The sequence below is a fragment of the Mesocricetus auratus genome, unplaced genomic scaffold (assembly GCF_017639785.1).
Source record: "Mesocricetus auratus isolate SY011 unplaced genomic scaffold, BCM_Maur_2.0 Super-Scaffold_100007, whole genome shotgun sequence".
Taxonomy (NCBI): Eukaryota; Metazoa; Chordata; class Mammalia; order Rodentia; family Cricetidae; genus Mesocricetus; species Mesocricetus auratus.
The window spans coordinates 25686881-25705730 of NW_024429191.1; the positions used below are offsets into that span (position 1 = coordinate 25686881).

An 18850-nucleotide genomic window follows, 5' to 3' on the forward strand; every position below is an offset into this window, starting at 1 on the left:
TGTCCTCCTCTTTCACCCTCCCTGAACCTGGGGTCAAGTTTTCTCAGCTAGGCTAGAAGCCAGCAAGACCAAGTGTCCTGTCTTCCCACCCAGGAGCTGGGACTACAGGTGTATGAGGGAGGACACAGCTTGTTTGGTAGGTGCTTGGATCTGAACTCTGGTCCTTATGACTGTAGATCTTAACTGCTGAGTCATCTCTCCAGCCCCCTCTTGAAATACTTTCTTTCAAGATGTGTGTCTTCTTTTGGTAAGAGACCCACGATTTTTCTAGGACTTCCTCAAATGAGCAGAGACCAAGAAGCAAGAGAATGGATACAATCATATTTATTAGTTTCCAGACTCCCAATTGACACATACCAAAAGCAGCACATTGAGAATGGAGATTACTAGCAGCAGGCACCCTCAACTGGAAGGGTCTCCGTTAACCTAACAACAGGGGTAATGTAAAGATGAGATCAGTTGGGGGTTTATCAGTTGCTGTATGAGCACTGAAACCATAGTCATCCAGGTTCAGCCCTGCTTGTAAAACCATCACCAAGTCACGGTACAGAGGGGACACAGTTGCTACAGCCTTTACTTGTCCACATCAAATAAGCAAACCACTTTTTAGTTGCTGTCTTTTTTTTTTTTTTTTGAGACTCCTTCCCTCTGTAGCTTTGACTAGCCTGAATCACAGTGATCCCCCTGCCTCAGTCTCCTAAGGGCTGGGATTACAGGTGTTGAGTTTTTTAGGACACAGCTTACTGTCTGCTATCCTGTTGGGAGAACAGAAGAGCAGAGCTGCTCTGGAGTCCAGCTCCACACAAGGCCAGGTAATGACCTGCAGCAACCCTGGCAGTGTCCAGACATTTCCTTCGGGGCTCTGGAAGCACATCACACATTTGCTCCTAAGGACTCACAATCAAGAGCGATTGCAGTGTGCCAGGAACCATATTTCCAGCTCTCGTGAGATACCCTGTGTTTGCAGAAAGCATTCTGATAGAGCCCAGACTCTGACAACTTAAAGACCCCCAGGTCCTGAGTGCACAGAGTTTTCTTGCCCCCATCTTCAGACTACCCATGCCGTTTTTTGACAGAGAGCTTTCGCTTTTATTAGGAGTGAGCTGACAAACACTTGAAAAATACTCAAAACACTGGGAGTGATGGAGGACCCACCCTTCTTCAGATAACTGTCAGGAGCCTGAAGGCATATCTTAAATCCACCAATATGCCACAAAGTAACAGCAGACTGCCTGCCTTTCCCACACACCACGGGGCCAGATGAGATGGTTTTGCTTTGAGTCACTGAGAAAAAGCTTTCTGGGCAAGAAAGACACGGACAGATGAACAGTTACTTACAATGGGCTGTGTGTATTCCAGATGTGGTTCAGAAAGAGAAAAATGAAGACACCTCTCAAGCTACTCAACTTATACCACCAGACTCTTCTGCATTCACCATTTCATTCAAAAAAAACGCAGAAGGGAATGAAACGCTCTGGGGGAGCACCAATGACAGCTAGCTGTCCTTGAATGATTTTAACTTTTTCCTACAGGAAAAATCTACAGGACATTTAAAGAAGCAATTTATAGAACCAGCGGTATTTCATGATTTTGCCAGGGTAGCTGTCATAGAGAGAGTGTAAACAGAAACACAAACCCCCACTTTGAATCATGCTGGGTCTATTTCTTTTTTCTTAAAGGGAAGTGTCGGCACAGATCTCTGGGAGGCCGATTATTAAGGGCAGCTCAGAGCTCATGACCTGACAACCTCTGAAGGGGCATTCTTTCCCTGTCAAGACAGACGGAGCTGCTCCTGATCTGACCACAGCTCACCACAAGGGTTCGTGGGTACCCACACTGGAATGTTCCCTGCCTTGATGAACACCCGGCAAAGGGCAAGGTACAGACTGCTCCAAAGCCCCTGCCTCAGAGGCTAACTGCCTAAGCATTTCACAAGCCACCTGTCACACCTGCCAGTCCTGAGAAAGAAAACCTCCAGCTTCCTAGACAGTAACGCAAACAATCCCGGGTGGAAGCTGTGTGGCTATGGAGCACAAGAAACGCTCTAAGGACACAGGATGGCATGCAGCAGGGCTCTGGCTGCCACTTACTCACCAGACACAGAGGAGCCGGGTTCCACATTAACATTGCCCATTTAACGCAGGCTACTTTTATAACAGGATTTCCACCCACGGCCACTTTCAGAAGCTGCTGGCTCCTTCCCCCACTTTCCTGTAGCCTATGTGCATATGTCTGAACTTGACCAACCTGTGGTTATCCCAGGTGGTGGTGTGAGCCCTGCCAGCAGCTTCTGCAAGCTGAGCACAAACAACGCCAAAAGACATGAGCAGACCACTTTGTCAAACCAGTTGCTGCGACACGGGCAGAAATCCTGGCATCTGTACATGGTTGGCTGTGCCTGGGGGAGCTTGGCCTCCTTTGTCTATGTAAGACCTTAGTCCTTGGACATTGCCCAGGGCTCCCAGTCCTCAATACTGTCTCCCTGACACTTGAACAGGGACCTTTAACAACCTTGTTCAGGTGTTGATGCTTGCCTACTTGTAATTTCTATTTAAATTTCACAGCAACTGTGGCTAAATTGGTAACACTAATAGCCAAGTCAGAAGTGGAGGGCAATCTATTTAGTGGCAGTGCCCAGCAGGCAGAGGCAGGCAGACCTGTGAGTATGAAGCCATTCTGGTATACAGAGTGAGTTTCAGACCAGCCAGGGAGATACAGTAAAACTCTGTCTCAAAAAAACAAAGCAAAGCAAAGCAAAGCAAAACAAACAAATGAAAACAAAAAGCAAGCCAATCACTGGCCTTACTAATTGCTGGCAACATTACCACCTGATAAAGCCAAACACTCCTGAAAAGACCTCAACAAGAATACAGGACTATTCTGTGGATTATTTGGGTATCTAGAGATTAGTTTGAACAATCAAAGCTGTTTATTCAAAAGGAAACTCTAATCCCCACAGAACACCAATGAGCAGGCCCTACTCCATTCTCAATTCATGGACTCCTCAGAAGGAAGGGTCTTCTAGTGTCTTCTAGTACTCAACCTCACCAACACCCTTTCCCTAGGGTCTTTCTTTCTCCTAAGGAAAACTTGAGCTGTTTCCATAGCAACTTTTATTGACTCATTCACTCATTCATTCATGCCAGGGACTGAGCTCAGGGTCTCATGAACACCAAGCATAGGGCCTACCTACCACTAAGCAAACAGCCCAATCCAACCACTACAATGACCCATTATGACCTATGTGATATCGTTTTTGAGCAGCAATACATTATTAGAACACATTTTTCTTTATTTTTGAAAAACTTTCCAATAATAAAGAAAAGGCAATAATTTATTAAATTGACTTATCTAAAAATAATTATCATACTTTGCATAAAGTTACACATTTCCTAAGAATATTCATTTTGGAATCACTGTCCAGATTAAACAAATAAATGGAGGGGATCTAAAGAGAGAGCACAAACAATTTCACAGCTAGAGTTGTCATGTTGAGTGGAAAATTATAAATCAGTCCCTATAGAAATATGGGAGAGTTATATAGCAACACAAAACTGGCACGTGTATAAAATAAATCAGGAGGGTCACTAGCATGAACAGAAATCCTTTCTATTCCTTTCGATTGCACATTTCTACATAGTCAGAAAAAAGAGCATCCATTACAGCTTCTAGTTAAGGGAGAAGAGGGTAGGCAGGCAAGGACAGCCACATAGAGAACACTGGTGGAGATGGAGGTGATACAGCCTGATGAGGGACTTGAGAACAGAGACCGGGCATAGGAGGCAGAAGGGAATTTACACTAGAAGACAAGAGTCGTGAACCTGAGTCTGTATCTGAGCCTCCACAGACCTCCGTGCATCTGTCCTAACTTCAACCTCAGATGCAATTAGAAATGAAAACAGGCAAACAGACAGAAAGCCCTCAGATTCCCCCTTTGGGAATAGCGCTGTTTTTAGCTGCAGCCTCCCTTCAGTATCACAACAGATACCCTTGAAAAGCAGGGGCCAGGATGTGGGGGAGCAGCAAAAAGAAAGCCAGTCTCTCCTTAGTGAAGGTGTTCCTCTGAGATGTCCCGTTTCCCTCTAGAGGAAGGAACGGACCATGATACCCAGTTGCTGAAGTTCTCACAGCTTTCTGATGATGGCTACAAGACCACAATGACATTTGGGAAATTTGGGAAGATACCTTTCTTATATAGCACCTGCCTTGCTCATAGGACAAGAAAATTTTTACAGAGCTATGCAATAGAGTAAGGAAAAATGGCACTTAAGTATGCTTAGAGGCTGTAAAACACCTTCCTAAAATCCTGCCACAGTGCCCTGGTGAGGTAGGTATCTGATGGGGAAACTGAGGCACATCTGCTCACTTTTCAATGTCTGATGAGGCAGTGGTCCAGCTAACAGAACTTTAATTACTCTGCTTCTAGAGAGGCTTACCCATGCTATCCACAAACGCAGCAGGAGAAATGTTCTATTCATACATACATTTAGACTAATTATCTATTTCTTGTTCTTACTTTGAACATAAGTTATCTAACATAAAGGAAGTATAAACAAAATTTTGAAAATCAATATTGCCTAACAGTCTATGTCAAGATGTAGCCCATTCTGTATTGTGATTGAAAAGCAAATGGTGATATAATTCAAGTAGGCGCGTCCCTGGGTCCTTTGGTATTCCTGTCACTCAAGCCTAAATGGGAGTCAAGTGCCCTTAGGACATACCCATTCACTTCTAAGAACCTCACCAGTGTGACACAGGGAATAAAAGTGTATGTCCCTTCTTTCACAGTAACACCATTCTGAGAGACTTTCTACACAAGGCCAGCCCCGCCTAGAATGGGGACTGTCAGCCATGTGACAGATGTGTATTAATCACCGAGTTCGCGCAGAGCTCTCTGAAGTCTGACACGAAGGTCACATGAGGACAGTTCACACACAACACATGGGCGATACCACAGAGCACATGCATCTAGCACCATGCCACAGGAGTCGGAGAGGACAACACAGGAGCCACGAGCACGGCACAGTCCCATCTGTATGCCATGTGCAGAGGCCACCTCTGGTGAGGGGAAGACTGATGAGCTTCTGCATCCCTTCCCACGAGTAGAGGGGGACAAAGCAGAGCTGTCACCATGGGCTGCTTAGAGCAGCCACCTAGCTGAGCTCCGCTCCTGCATAAGCTGGTAACTTTCCTAGACATTACTAATATTCAAGGATGAGAAATTTCACTGCTTGATCAAGAAAGCATGATGCAGAGCATAGGTCAGTTCCAAGATATGGGTGCAGCACTCGGGCAATTTACACTACTGCTCTTACATCAAACTCACGGTGCTCAGAGTACTAGCTTTTAGAAATGAAATCTTTCCTTCTCAGACATTTCTTACAGTTTCCACGGACTGGATTCCACTCATATTATGATCCTAAGTCAAAGAGAACAGCTTATGCTTGAGACTCTGGAGCAGACAATGACAGCCTGTCAGGAGCATGTACTATGAATGGTTTTTGCCTGGTTAGTATTGCTGACCTGTCCTCCCCTCAACTCAGTTTCCAGAGGCTGAGCCAGCTCTGTCCTCTGTACGGGCAGGACCAGTGGGAATCACTGTGACTCATACTTTGACTGGGATACTAGGATATAGCATAGGAACAGTTCATGCACTTTATTTCTAAAACCCAAAGGTCAACTGGGGCTGAGCTGGTCACTGTGCAAGATGAACGAGCAGGACATTCTCGCCGCGAATGAAAATCTGATTTATGTGTCTCGTGAATACCTGCTGGTAATCCACCTTGGGCTTTCTCTTTTTCTTTCTGGACTGGCCCCGTGAAAGGGTGGTGGCCCTGGAGCAGGTGCCTCCTGCACTGGACCCCTCTGTCCGTGTAGTCCTCCCTGACAGCTCAGACCTGGACTCCTCCCTTGCAGATGCCTGCAGGGAAGAAGGGACAGAGCGGGAGCGCCTGTGTGAGCCGCGGTCAGTGTCTCCTCGTCCCCACACTGAAGCCACCTTCCAAGTGGATGTCTGCGAGTATCTAGACAGGGTGGAGTCTTCAACTGCAGACTTGGAATCTGCTTCCTTTTTGGAGGAATCTTGAAGTTTCAGTCGATCAAACAGCTATAAGGAAAGCAGCAACAACTATTAGCCATGGTAATGCCTACAATATAAACTCTGTCAATAAACACAACAAGGTAAGAGTCATTAGTTAGCTACAGCTTGTGAACTCCTTGCACTGACTTTTTTTATAAAGGTAATGGTCACTTTTCAATTTCCAGACATAACTCACGTAACCAGGACAAGAGAAAAGGTACTGCTTATCTCTGTGGTACAAAGCTGAATGGCAACTCGTAGCTCACGTATGCAGGTAAGAAGCGGGTGCTGTTCGGGTCTGCTGGAAGCATGCAGTGAGAGAGGAAGACAGGCACCTGGTTCCCTGGGCTTGTGATCATGGTGTCTAAGCTAGAAGGCAGGGTGGGTACCCTCGAGGTCAGGGAGAGGTGCCTACCCTTGTGAGAGTCAGCGAAGAATCCCGTTCGTAGGCTTTGCCTAAGACAGGCTTACGGTAGGTCTCATCCACATCAGTGAGGGCCTAGAGGAGCCCAAAGGGAAGAAAGGGGAAAGGGTGTTATTTATAAAGGCTGTGGGAGAAGGCAGAGGAGCACCTAATTACAGCAAAACTAAACAGGTGACTCAGCTTGGTGTCAAGATGGTAAAGCCCCACTCGGCTGCCTAGGATTTTGAAGCTTCTTCCAGCATATTAGATGAGCTCTTTTGACAATTGCAAGGCCTTTACAACCCCATGGCAGATATTCAGAAATTTCAGTTAGTGTAAATATGCAAGAACTTTAATAAAATAAAAACACAAGGCTGCTTTTTAAAAAAAGTGAGTTTTTTTTTTTTAATTTGGCTGGTTTGGTTTTCCCCCCTTGTTCCCCCCCCACACACTTTTTTTTTTTTTGGTACAGGATCTCATTATATAGACCTGGCTGGCCTGGAACTCTCTATGTAAACAAAGATGGCCTCAAAATCAGAGAGATCTTCCTGCCTCTGACACACTGGGCCTAACAGTGTACACTAACACAATGCTAAAAAGTTTTTTACATTTGTGTGTATGTGGGAGAAGGTGGACATTGTAAGCGTGACAGCTCTGAAGGGAAAGTCTGGCAGTTGGGAGCCAGAGAACACCACAAAGTCTCCCTGCACTACAAACCTCACACAACAGATTTTCTGGGAAAAACACAAGAGGGTGGCTGCCTCCACTCAGAGAGAACTGAGCGGGAGGCAGGCTTATATAAGCTTTCTCAGGGGCAGAGTTTTCAGGGTAGGGATTGGTGGGATTTCAAGCCTAGTGACTGGTAAATTTTCGAGCTCAGGGCTTGGTGGGATTTGAAGCTCAGAGATTGGTGGGTTGTTAAGCCCTGGAACTCTGAGCTCAGACTTTAACCCTACATTCCCCCCGGATTTTTGTTTTCAGGACAGGAATTTCCATACAATAATAGAGAAAACAGGCATGGAGTAAGCCCCAGAGACATGGATAAGGCAGTCAAAGGGAACTAAATTAACCTCTGGCAGTCTGACCCAAAGCAATTCCCCAACCCTATTAAGACAGGCTACTGGTTGGAGGTGGGGGGTGTCTCTTGGATGACAAATATTCACACTGACACATGCATATAGTAACAAATAGAGAAGAGAGCAACTTTAGATATCAAAGGTTTTCTGATCACTGTTTATACAGTGGCATAACTGCCCCCACTGAATATGAATATTAAGCATACCAACTTGAGACACTGAATTATACTGAACCCAAGCTGCTTATTGTAACAAGAGTTAGACTTTAATAAAGTCTGAGACCATGGAGACAAAGACAAAGGGTCACAAAAATGAACTTCACCAGAGGGAGTTTCCATACGCTCCAAGTGGGAGCTGAGAGGGCACAGAGAAGCTGTGAGACTAGAACAGAGCTGAGAGACAGGAGGGATGTGGTTACAGAGGCCCAAAAGGCCTTAAGGAAGCTGCAGAACATAGCAGGCAGCTCCCAGGAGGAGGTGGCAAGGAAACAGGGTGGGTTCTGAGAGAGAGAGAGAGAGAGAGAGAGAGAGAGAGAGAGAGAGAGAGAGAGAGAGAGAGAGAGAGAGAGAGAGAGAGAATGCCTGAATATAAGGAATGGGGAATAATTTTCCATTTCCTGATCCTTCCCAGTATTTGTAAAGGCCCAGACTATATTGGGATCTGGGGTGCCATTAGGAGGCCATTTGGGTTGATTATCTAAGGGATATTAGGGCCAAATTTGATTGTAAAGGTGAACAAGTTTAGGGCCCTTCAGGTCAGGTACCAGGTATACAGGCTGAAGGTTTTCTAAAAGGCATGGGGTGTGTTGTGTGTGGGATGGTGTGTGTGTGTGTGTGTGTGTGTGTGTGTGTGTGTGTGTGTGAGAGAGAGGGGGGGGCATGGAAGATACTGTTCCCATGGATGGGGGTGGAGGGCTACATGAAAAAAAAGTCACTGTAGCTTGTATTCCAGGGCATCCCCAGGACTCAGGGAGGACCCAAGGAGGACAAAGCCATCCCATGGGTTATCACTGCACTCAACAGGGGTCATGACTAATAGCCCAATGAGGTACCAGGCTTTTGAGGAGGCCTGAAGGCTTGCCTAGAAGCAATGAAAAACCTAGCTCAGGGATAGGTCTCATCAATAGGAAGCCACCAGGAACCAAGTAAAAAAAAAGCCACGAGGGCCTTAGAGAAGCTGTGTGATTACAAGCAGCTTCCAGGGACAGATGGAAAAGGTGGTAGAAAGGGGTACAATAGCTCAATTGGGTCTAAGGAGACTGCAGGCCTGAGCTCCAAGGTAGGGGATCAGGTGAAAAGGGTAGCCTTAAAGACTGTGGCTGGGGTGCCAGATGGGTGCCAGATGCTCAACAGTCACTTCCTTGAACTCAGGGAAGCATTCACACCCACCTAAGGAAGAACCTAGTGGATGGGGTGTCAAGCAATCTGAGCTGGAAGGTGAGTGTGCTGTGGGTGGACTGGAGATGAGGGACAGGGTCCCAATGTAGCAGACCCTGAGAGGAGCCAAGCACTGCAAGAGCTTATCAGAGTCACAAAACCAATGGAAGTGTTACAGCTCTGAGGGGTAGACTTTCCCAATGGAAGTGTTACAGCTCTGAGGGGAAGACTTTCCCAATGGAAGTGTTACAGCTCTGAGGGGAAGACTTTCCCAATGGAAGTGTTACAGCTCTGAAGGGAAGACTTTCCCAATGGAAGTGTTACAGCTCTGAGGGGAAGACTTTCCCAATGGAAGTGTTACAGCTCTGAGGGGAAGACTTTCCCAATGGAAGTGTTACAGCTCTGAGGGGAAGACTTTCCCAATGGAAGTGTTACAGCTCTGAGGGGAAGACTTTCCCAATGGAAGTGTTACAGCTCTGAGGGGAAGACTTTCCCAATGGAAGTGTTACAGCTCTGAAGGGAAGACTTTCCCAATGGAAGTGTTACAGCTCTGAGGGGAAGACTTTCCCAATGGAAGTGTTACAGCTCTGAGGGGAAGACTTTCCCAATGGAAGTGTTACAGCTCTGAGGGGAAGACTTTCCCAATGGAAGTGTTACAGCTCTGAGGGGAAGACTTTCCCAATGGAAGTGTTACAGCTCTGAGGGGAAGACTTTCCCAATGGAAGTGTTACAGCTCTGAGGGGAAGACTTTCCCAATGGAAGTGTTACAGCTCTGAGGGGAAGACTTTCCCAATGGAAGTGTTACAGCTCTAAAGGGAAAGGTATCCTGACAGTCGGGAGCCAAGGAGGACAACAAAGTCATACTGCACAACACACCTCACACAAGAGATTATTGGCAGAGACACAAGAGGGTGATCAGAAGCAGCAGGAAACTGAGCAGGAGGCAGGCTTTCTGCAGGGCTTCTGGGGGGCAGAGCTTTCCAGGATAGAGATTTTCCCGTTGGGGCTTGGTGGAATTTCAGGCTCAGGGACTAGTGATTTTTAGAACCCAGAAGTGGGCTTGGACCTTTTACCCTACAAGGCAGGCTAATATAAGGTTTCTTGGAGGTGGAGTTTCCTAGGGTAGAGATTTTCAGGGTGAACATTGGTGGGATTTCAAGTCCTGATCTTGGGATGAACCTAGGGATTGGTGGGAGTTTGAGCCCAGGGTCTGGTAGGTTTTCAAGCCCTGGAAGTGACCTCAGACTTTTTACCTCACACACACTCACACTCACACTCACACTCACACACACACACACACACACACACACACACACACACACACACGTGTGCTACCACGTGGGCATAGAAGTCAGATGGCTATCAGCAGGACTCAGTTCTTGCTTCCTACAAGTAGGATCTTGGGGTCAAATGTCTTCAGACTTGTTGGCCAGCAAGGCTATTATTAGAGAATCCCATGTGTACTATTCAACAGAAACCCCGGGTGGTTCTGATGCAGGACAGCCATAAACCACATGCCAAGAAGCTGTCCTTTATCCTCCTCAGTTTCAGTAAGTCTGAGGTTTACTAGGGTGACATGAAGGATCACCAGGTAGTTCATCAGCAAGACCAGCACAACCTCACATGGCAACTGTCAGGATCAATGAGATTATGCAATGGGAATTACTCTGGAAAATGCAAACTCACCCTACATAGCTAAAGAAATAGTCATATGACCATTACTGTCAACAGATATATTTTTCAATTCTTTCCCCCAGGGCCAGGTATGGTGGCTCACCCCTGTAATCCCAGGCAGGAGACTGAGGCAGGATGACTGTCGTAAACTCAAGGCCAGTCTAGGCAGCATAATGGGTTCCAGGTTACAGAGTGAGATCCTGTCCGGAAAGACAAACAGAGAAACTTGGCTCTTATCAACACTAAAATCTTCACAGTATGTTAGCCTGCTTTTAGAATGAGAAAACTTAGGTTCAGGAGTTACCAAATGGTGAAGTCACTAGGATTCAAATTCCCTACCAATTAAAAGAAGACAGACATGGTGATGATGCATGCTTTTAATCCCAGCACTCGGGAAGCAGAGGCAGAAGGATCTCTCTGAGTTTGAGGCCAGCCTAGTCTACAGTGCTAGTTCTAGGTAGCTGGAGCTACAACAAACAAAGAGTACATAATAAAAACACGGTTTTAGGAGCCATAAAGACTCAGGCGAAAGCCTTGTACTTTGTTAACTGTCTTTATCTGTAAAAGGCACAGTAGAATCCGCAGCTCATCCATGAACAGATATGAGGGGAGACAGGGATGGAAAGGCTACCTACAAATTAGAGGCCAGGCTCCACTACAAGGTAGGTGTGTGTGTGTGTGTGTGTGTGTGTGTGTGTGTGTGTGTGTGTGTGTTCAAAGAGGCCAGCAGTCAGACCCCAGTTGTCACATTCCTCAGAAGCTGTTGATTTTTGAGACAGGAACAAAAGAATGGCTGTCAGGCACGGTGATGCATGCCTTTAATGGCAACACTCAGAAGGCAGGGGCTGGGGGAACTCTGTGAGTTCTGGGCCAGCCTGGTCTATATAGTGAGTTCCACCAGGAGTACATAATGAGACTTTGTCTACAGTACGGTCTACAGAACAAGTTCGAGGACAGCCAGGGTTAGCAGAGAAAAGCCTGTCCCAAAAAAACCAAAAACAAACACAGAGAATGGCCGGTAACCAGCCTATTCAAAAGTACTAATTGATGACATAATTGTTCCTTAAGGTTAAGCATCTCAACCTAAGCACTAAGGGCACGAAGGACAAGATAGGTCCTTGTTTGGTGGAGGGTGGCTGTCTTCCGTGCTGTCAATGTTTATAAGGCAGTAATCCACCATCTCCTACAGATGTGACAATTAAAAATAATTAAATCTCCACACACTGCCCCAGATCCCGGGAGGGAGGGAAGAGCAAATCTGCCCAGGCTGAACATGCTGCTTTAAGGGCAGGAGCAGAAAAGCAATTCTGAGTGGTGACTGCCAAGGTGTAGAAGATTTCAGTTCGGAGAAGTTCTTCCTAGGGCTTTGCTTAATAAGGTTACTCATGCCCTTTAGACACACGGCAGATTTAAGGCTTCTTACCATATTCCAGAACTTGTCAAATGCAACCAGGAAGCCTGTGCAGACACCCCGAAGTCCCTTGAAAGTGCGGATGTGAACATTCACCTTCACTCCCTCTCGGATACAGCGGTGGAGCTCACCCAGAGGGCTGCCTTCGTGCACTGAAACAAGAGACGACCTTGGTCAGCAATGGGTAACACCTGCCTTCACGGGCAGGCTAGCCAAGGCCACCCGCACACCCTGCACACTCAAGGCAACCTCACTATATCACCGCCAGAAGCCTTGTGAGTGGCAGGACTTGGGACAGCCAACACACTCCAAAAAGAGGCCAGATTCTAACAGACTGTGGGAAAGCCACATGCGTGACTCAAATCTAAATCTTTTACTAGCTATAAATGTCTCCTCTATGTGATGATGGCAGTGATTCTAAGATGTACCATCATTTTAAAAAGTGTCTGCAGGCAAAAAAAGAGAGAAAGGGGACCGCCCACATAGTAGCCGGGTACTTCTCAGTTCTGTGTTTTCAGTGTAATTCTGGTGAACTGCATACCTAGGTCAATCCTCTTGTGAACCAGAAGCCAATTTATGTGTTTGAGGGAAAAAACTGGGCCTCATACTGCCTCGAAATCCATGCTATCCACTCAAAGACAACGGTCTTTTGGAGAATTAAATATTATACATATTTTAAAGCCAGCCATGGTGGTACACACCTTTAATTCCAACACTCAGAAGTCAGAGGCAGGTGGATCTCTAAGTTCAGGCCAGTGTGGTCTACAGAGTGAGTTCTAGGACAGTCAGGGCTACACGAGGAACCCCACCTTGAAAAATCAAAAATAAATAAATATAGAAACATATTTTAAAAGTATGACCATTATAGTTATTTCTATGGATGCAGAGAGTTGTTCATCACAGTAATTTTATATTATGTGCCATAAAAATTTAAAGTTGTAAACTGGATGTGGTGACACACTCTTTTAATCCCAGTACTTGGGAGGAAGACAGATCTCTGTAAATTCAAGTCCAGCTGTTCAAAAAATGTAAAGTTGTTTCAATGATTATGATTTTATCTATTTTAGTTTAATCAGTATGTTGTTATGGCTGCCTTTAAGGGGGAATTATATATTTTTAAATTTAAATTTTTATGCAATATTAGGTTTCACCATGGCACTCTGGAACAATGTTTTTGTTATAGAATGGCCTGTTGATGTATAGTCTGTGGGAGCTCCTGAAGTTACTGGTATTTCAATGTACATCTTCATACTGGGAGGAAATGGACCTGATGATTTGAAGGATGTCTGCTGAGCATTGGCTCTTAAGGGTCCTAGTAAACATCTTGTGAACATAGCATTGTGACCATGCAGGGAAGGAACACTGGGCAGGAAAGATTCAGTTTTTGACAGTGAGAGACTCTTGCAGAGCTTGGGGCAATGACAGGCTTTCCTTACTTCATGTCAATTTAAATTTTGTGCTCTGCTGGTTGACTATTAAAAAACAAACAAAAACTTCCCCCAAAGAACCTCCATACATTTTTAAACAAAAACTTCATTATTGCTAGGGGTATAGGAGAGAACAGCCTTGCACTTCAATTCAGATAACCGGTTTCCTCATTCATGAGTTGGCATAGAAATGAATACCGTGACAAACGAAGGAAAATCCTCTTGGAAGGAAAAGAGGCAACATACGAAAGTGGGAGTTTATGCGCCAGATTGGAAATTAGGTAACCGGGTACAGCTGGAGGCAAAGTGACAAACAGTGGCCTCACATACAGTCTCAGACAAAATGAGAGAACAGTTGCCGCAGAAAGGAGCAGAGAATGCTGCTGGTCATGTCTTCTGGCAATGGCTTTGGACCCTTGATAAGTGTGTATGCATGTGTGTGTCACAGGCTTTCTACAATCAGGTGTGTAAGCAGCATTCAGATCCAAACCCACGGTAACCTTGGTGAGTGATTTTTTTTTCCTTAAAAGTTCAACTTTCCTCATTTGTAGAATCAAATTGGACTAGTGACCTTCTAAATCACTTGCAGGAATAGGTCTCTATAATTCTGTTTATTGAAACTCATCACAGTGGCTGGGTTAGGCAAAATATGCACTGCCCTGCCTCCCATCACATGCTTTCACAAGGTGGAAGTTCTCTAAATTGAACAAAACAAGGGACTATACATGTCAGGGATTAAGACCTTCCCGGTACTCTCTTTCTGAAGCACAATTTGGTCCAGAATCTTATCAGATGATTGGCAGATTACAGGTCTCTTGGCTCTCTTCAGCAACCAGAACATCCTCCTCCTGACTGCCACACCAGGCTCTCTAAGAGTCAGGCCCTTTGGTAAGCTTTGCATCCATCATTTCTTTTAAGCCTCACTACCTTAACACACGTGCTTTTGCTACCAGTAGGCTGAGGGTTCTTTTGCTGAATTCAGATGGAAATCATCAACAGCAGATTGTCAGTTCAGCAACTCCAAGCTTAAGGTGGTGCAAGGACCTCTCTCCTAGTGGTGCACTCCTCTACAGTCGGAAGCAATATCTCTTGATTGTTGGCTACAACTCCTCAGCTGCCCTTCTCTAGCCACAGACTCGTCATGTCAGCACCCCTTCAGTTCTTCAGACTCAGCCAGCACAGTCTCTGCTCCTAGTCCCTCTCCGGAACTCTCCAGCAACCTTCTAGCTGCTGCTGAGTGTGCCTGGGGCCAGCAGCCTCAGGATTGCCTGTTCTTCATGCTACCAGGTCAGCCGGCTCTGCCCAACACAAAGACCACAAGTAGTGGTCAGAATGAGGGTTCACCTAGACTCCGTGTTCCACCATAAGGGGGTGATACAGAGGAGGAGAGTATAGCAAAGGCTATGGCCATAGCATGTGCACAGCCCCCAGTATGCCAACTGATAACTTTGTGCTCAGTCACGCTTCCAGCTGCCATGAGTAGATGAGGTATTCCTCCTCCCCTGTCTGAAAGATGGGTGGGGTCATCCAGGGAAATTGTTGAGCTGAAGTAGTGTCTCCTGGAGCCATTATAGGATGACACTGTAGAGTTGAAGTACAGTCTCCCAAGGTGGCAGTTGTCGATATGATGACCTCCAGAAATGACAGCATACCAAACAGACATGACAACTACAGAGATTTCTGTGACCAGACTGACAACAACCTGGGGTAACAGGTCCCAGGTGGCTGAAACAAAGTGTTCCTAGACAGACATGAGGCATAGTTCCAGCTGGATGTTGGTGGTGGCACATGCTTTTAATCCTACCACTCTTCAGAGCCAGAGGCAGGTTGATCTCTGTGAGTTCGAGGCCAGCCTGGTTTACAAAGTGAGTTCCAGGACAGCCAGAACTACATAGAGAAACCATCTCAAAGGAAAAAAGAAAAAAGAAACTGTCTTCCATCTAGGAGGAAGTGGCTGGTTGACTGATGGCCCCAGAGTTTCTGAGAAGGTGGTTCTGGAGAAAAAGGGTCCAGTCACCACCTTCCCTAGTGGAAACCACAGGGGTGGCAACAAGGTCCTTCACAGCACTACTGGGCTCAGGGACCACACAGATAACAACAGAAGTTCCTATCTGACCTACTTCCCTGCCTCACAGGATGGGTTGCCTGGGCATTTTGGGCTAGAGAAGGACTCTGAGGTGCTGACGGCCACCAACTAAGAGACTGAAATGCTCACACTTCACAACTTCAGTCATTTAAAAAGGCAAGCAACGTAGGAAGACGTGCTCACAGCAGAGATCCACCACAAAGTTAACCCTCGTTTCTGGTAAGCTCTGTCTAGCACCGCCTAGCCCAAGTATCCACAGCGAGGGCTGGGTCCTCCTAGGGAAGGCTGGGTCCTCCTGGCCTCAACATCACCTCACCCCAATTTACAGTTAAACAGGCTCAACAGCATCAAAGTAATTTGCTCAAGGTCACTTACTCTGTCATCAGCTGAACCAATTCTCTATACAGCCAGTTACAAGTATTCTGACCTTTAATTATGTCAACCTGAAAATAATGACCACCACTAGAACAACAACCTACAGAAAACAACGGTACACACTGTTGAACCCTTCCTATTAGAGAATGTCGCTGTTGCAAATGTTTTCCAAGTGCTGATGAATTTAACCCCTACAGTGACAGACAGACAGTACTACTACTTTCATGACCACCTTGGAAAAGTCGGGCCCAACGGTGTAACTTCCTAAAATACAATAACCGGAAGTAGAAGAAGCCAGTGTTGAAACCAAGATGAATCCTACACATTTGTGAAAAGGGCTAGCCTCTGCTACAGGTTAAGTATACTGAATAACTTGATTGTTGAAGACTGTGTTTTCACCCATGTCCTTCTTGAACTTCAAATCCTGAGGTTAACCCTTGGAAAAATGCCTTAACAAACCCTATCGCTGTCCTTGCGAATTTCATGGTATCCCCCCATCTCTCATGGGACCCCCAGCTGCTTCACATTTTCAGTGACAAGGGCTAATACTGGGAATGTCACACTCTGAGACTTGGGTGGCAAAACACACAGGCGAAAGAAGGTACTGCAACTGCTTATTCCATGGCCCTGCATGCTCCGTCTCTCCATCACTGCTGTGCAAGCCAGCTCTGGAAAACCCTCACTGGGCAGGAAGGCTCTGGTACCGCATGTCATCCCACAAAGGCACCTGCAGCAGCTTTTCAGGATGTTTCTCTCTTAATAAACACATTTCTAGGAACACAGCAAAGCAAAATCTCTTGCTGAGTTCGCTCCTCTATTCCAAAAGGAGTCACTTTAACATTGTAACGATTTAATTAGTAGGCTACAGAAGTTCTGACTGGCTAAGTGGGTCACTGTGTTCACAGGGCAGATGTCAGAACTGTTTGGTATAACCCTAGGCTGTTTTTATTCCATTTTTACAAGACCTAACTAGCACATTAGAACCTTTGCTGTTTACGGCTTCACCCTGAGGATCTATTAGGAAGCTGCAAGAAATTCCTTTGTGCCATTTACACCTTCAGAATTTAAAACAACCTGCACACTGGGCAGCTTGAGCCTGACAGACACTCCTGCCCTAGCCAGTTAGTGGCTGTAAAACCGCACCTGGGTTTTGGTGGCATTCTGCGCCTGCAGCATTCCAACACCAGTGATTTAGTTAATGTGAACATAGGTGGATCACGTCTCCCGCAGCCAATTTTGCAAACGGCACCTCAAGCGGAGCTGTCACTTCCCATGCTGGGATGCGAAACGTCTCTTGTGCTATGAGAACAGATCCATCGGCTCACACTCCACCTGACCCTCAAATCCCACTCACCTTAAGACTGGCTGTGCTTCAACCCAACTTATATGTATGTCTCCGGCCCATCTCCCTGCAGTGGTCCCCAAGACCTCTCATCACCTCTGCAGACCTCGGATGCTCCCCAAACTCTGTCTGCAAGCCCCACAATCGCTCCGCATGCCTCACGATTCCCGCAGCCCCTCTGCAGCCCCTCTCCCCCTGGGAACACTCCTCCAGACATCAATGGTCTGTGCAGATCTTCCCGAGTGGGTCGTCACTGTCCCTCAACCTCAACTCGTGCAGAGCCTCTGCGACTCACAGGCGACCCTCCCCGCGCCCCCCACGACTCCAGGGACTCCCGCAGGCGACCTCTGCAAACCCTCCCTGGACCTCCCCGCCGCCAGGCAGCACTCACAGGGCATTCGCGTGAGCACGTTTCGTGGTGCCTTCTTGCTGCGCCCCGGGCCCTGGCGTCGAGCCCCGGCCGAGCCGTCCGCGTCCTCCTTGACCACCATGAGGCGGCGCAGACGCTGGATGCGCTCGGGATCAGGGGTGGGCGCGGCGCGGCGACGGGCCCTGGTCGAGGTGCCGGCTCCCGTGGAGGTTCCGGTGGAGGTTCCCGCCGAGGCCGGCTCCCCGGCGCCCCGAGCCCGGCCGCGCCCGGCCCGCCCGCCCTTCAGGAAGCTCTCGTACTCCGCCACGTTGTTAAAGCAGGGCGCGTTGGGGTAGGGAATGGGAGGCAGGCGCGGCGAGTACAGGGCCAGCAGCGGGTCGAAGCTGTAGGAGCTGACGTCCAGCCGCGGGCTGGGCGGGCTGGCTGGGCTGCCGGCGCGAGCCGACCTCGCCCCCCACTCGCGCTCCTCCATGTTTGAAAGGCCCGCAAGCCGAGGCCGATGGGAGGGAGAAAGGAGCCAGGCCGGCAGAGGGCGGCACTGCGCAGCCGCAGCCGCGGCTCCGGGGCACGCACTGTGCAGCCGCTGCCACCGGGGGGCAGCATCGACCAGCTCTGGAGAGCTGCGGGGGGTGTGGCGCGAAGCGGGGGCGTGGTGAGAGGCGTGACCTACCTGGCCTCGCTCCGCCTCCACAGACAGCTGATAGGTTGGGGCTGTCCTCTGACCTTTTTCTTTTGTTACTGAAGTAGATACTACTTTTAGTTCTCATTTCTCCCCTCCCATTGACAGTTACTATCTTTTCCGAATTTGAGATGTAACGTCAACAAAACATACAATTAGGGACAAATTATTCGAAAATAAGGCCCAACATTGTGAAAGCAGTACAAAAATTAACCGTTTGTTTTTAAAACTACTCGTTGACAGCTGAGGGTGTTTGATGCTCCGGGATGGGCTCTTGAGACCGGCATTTTAAAATCTCCGGGCATTCTCTGTTGTTCAGTTTGAGCTGGAGGCAAAGGGCCTGAGAACAAAACATACTCCATTTTGCTCTCCTGACATGGGTTGAGTTAGCCTGTTCACAAGTTACACAGTAGGCACATGTTAGCTGAAAAGTACTATAAAAGGTGGTTGACTCCAATCATTTCCTTTCCCTGCTCAGTAACACTGAGACCCCTTAGTATCAAAGAAAAGAAACTGCATCGCTATTTTCCTAAGTACTGCAAAATCCAAAGG

At 47.2% G+C, this 18850-nt stretch overlaps 1 protein-coding gene across 1 annotated transcript; it reads right to left on the reverse strand.

Moving 5' to 3' along the window:
• Nucleotides 1-308: 308 nt before the first annotated feature.
• On the reverse strand, nucleotides 309-18141 carry Lsm11 (LSM11, U7 small nuclear RNA associated). Its single transcript, XM_005071908.4, has 4 exons — nucleotides 17641-18141; nucleotides 12032-12171; nucleotides 6495-6578; nucleotides 309-6106 (listed from the first exon to the last, which is right to left on the reverse strand). The coding sequence occupies exons 1-4, from the start codon at nucleotides 18089-18091 to the stop codon at nucleotides 5696-5698; spliced, it is 1086 nt and encodes a 361-aa protein (XP_005071965.1). The 5' UTR covers nucleotides 18092-18141; the 3' UTR covers nucleotides 309-5695.
• Nucleotides 18142-18850: the final 709 nt, after the last annotated feature.

Excerpts from the sequence above, each read along its gene's own strand:
- Lsm11 (XM_005071908.4), bottom strand. The coding sequence starts at position 18,091 with ATGGAGGAGCGCGAGTGGGGGGCGAGGTCGGCTCGCGCCGGCAGCCCA. Across the intron at positions 6,579-12,031 it reads TTGACAAGTTCTGGAATATG|GCCCTCACTGATGTGGATGA; the intron begins GTAAGAAGCCTT and ends GGGCTCCTCTAG. Across the intron at positions 6,107-6,494 it reads CTTCGCTGACTCTCACAAGG|CTGTTTGATCGACTGAAACT; the intron begins GTAGGCACCTCT and ends CTTTCCTTATAG.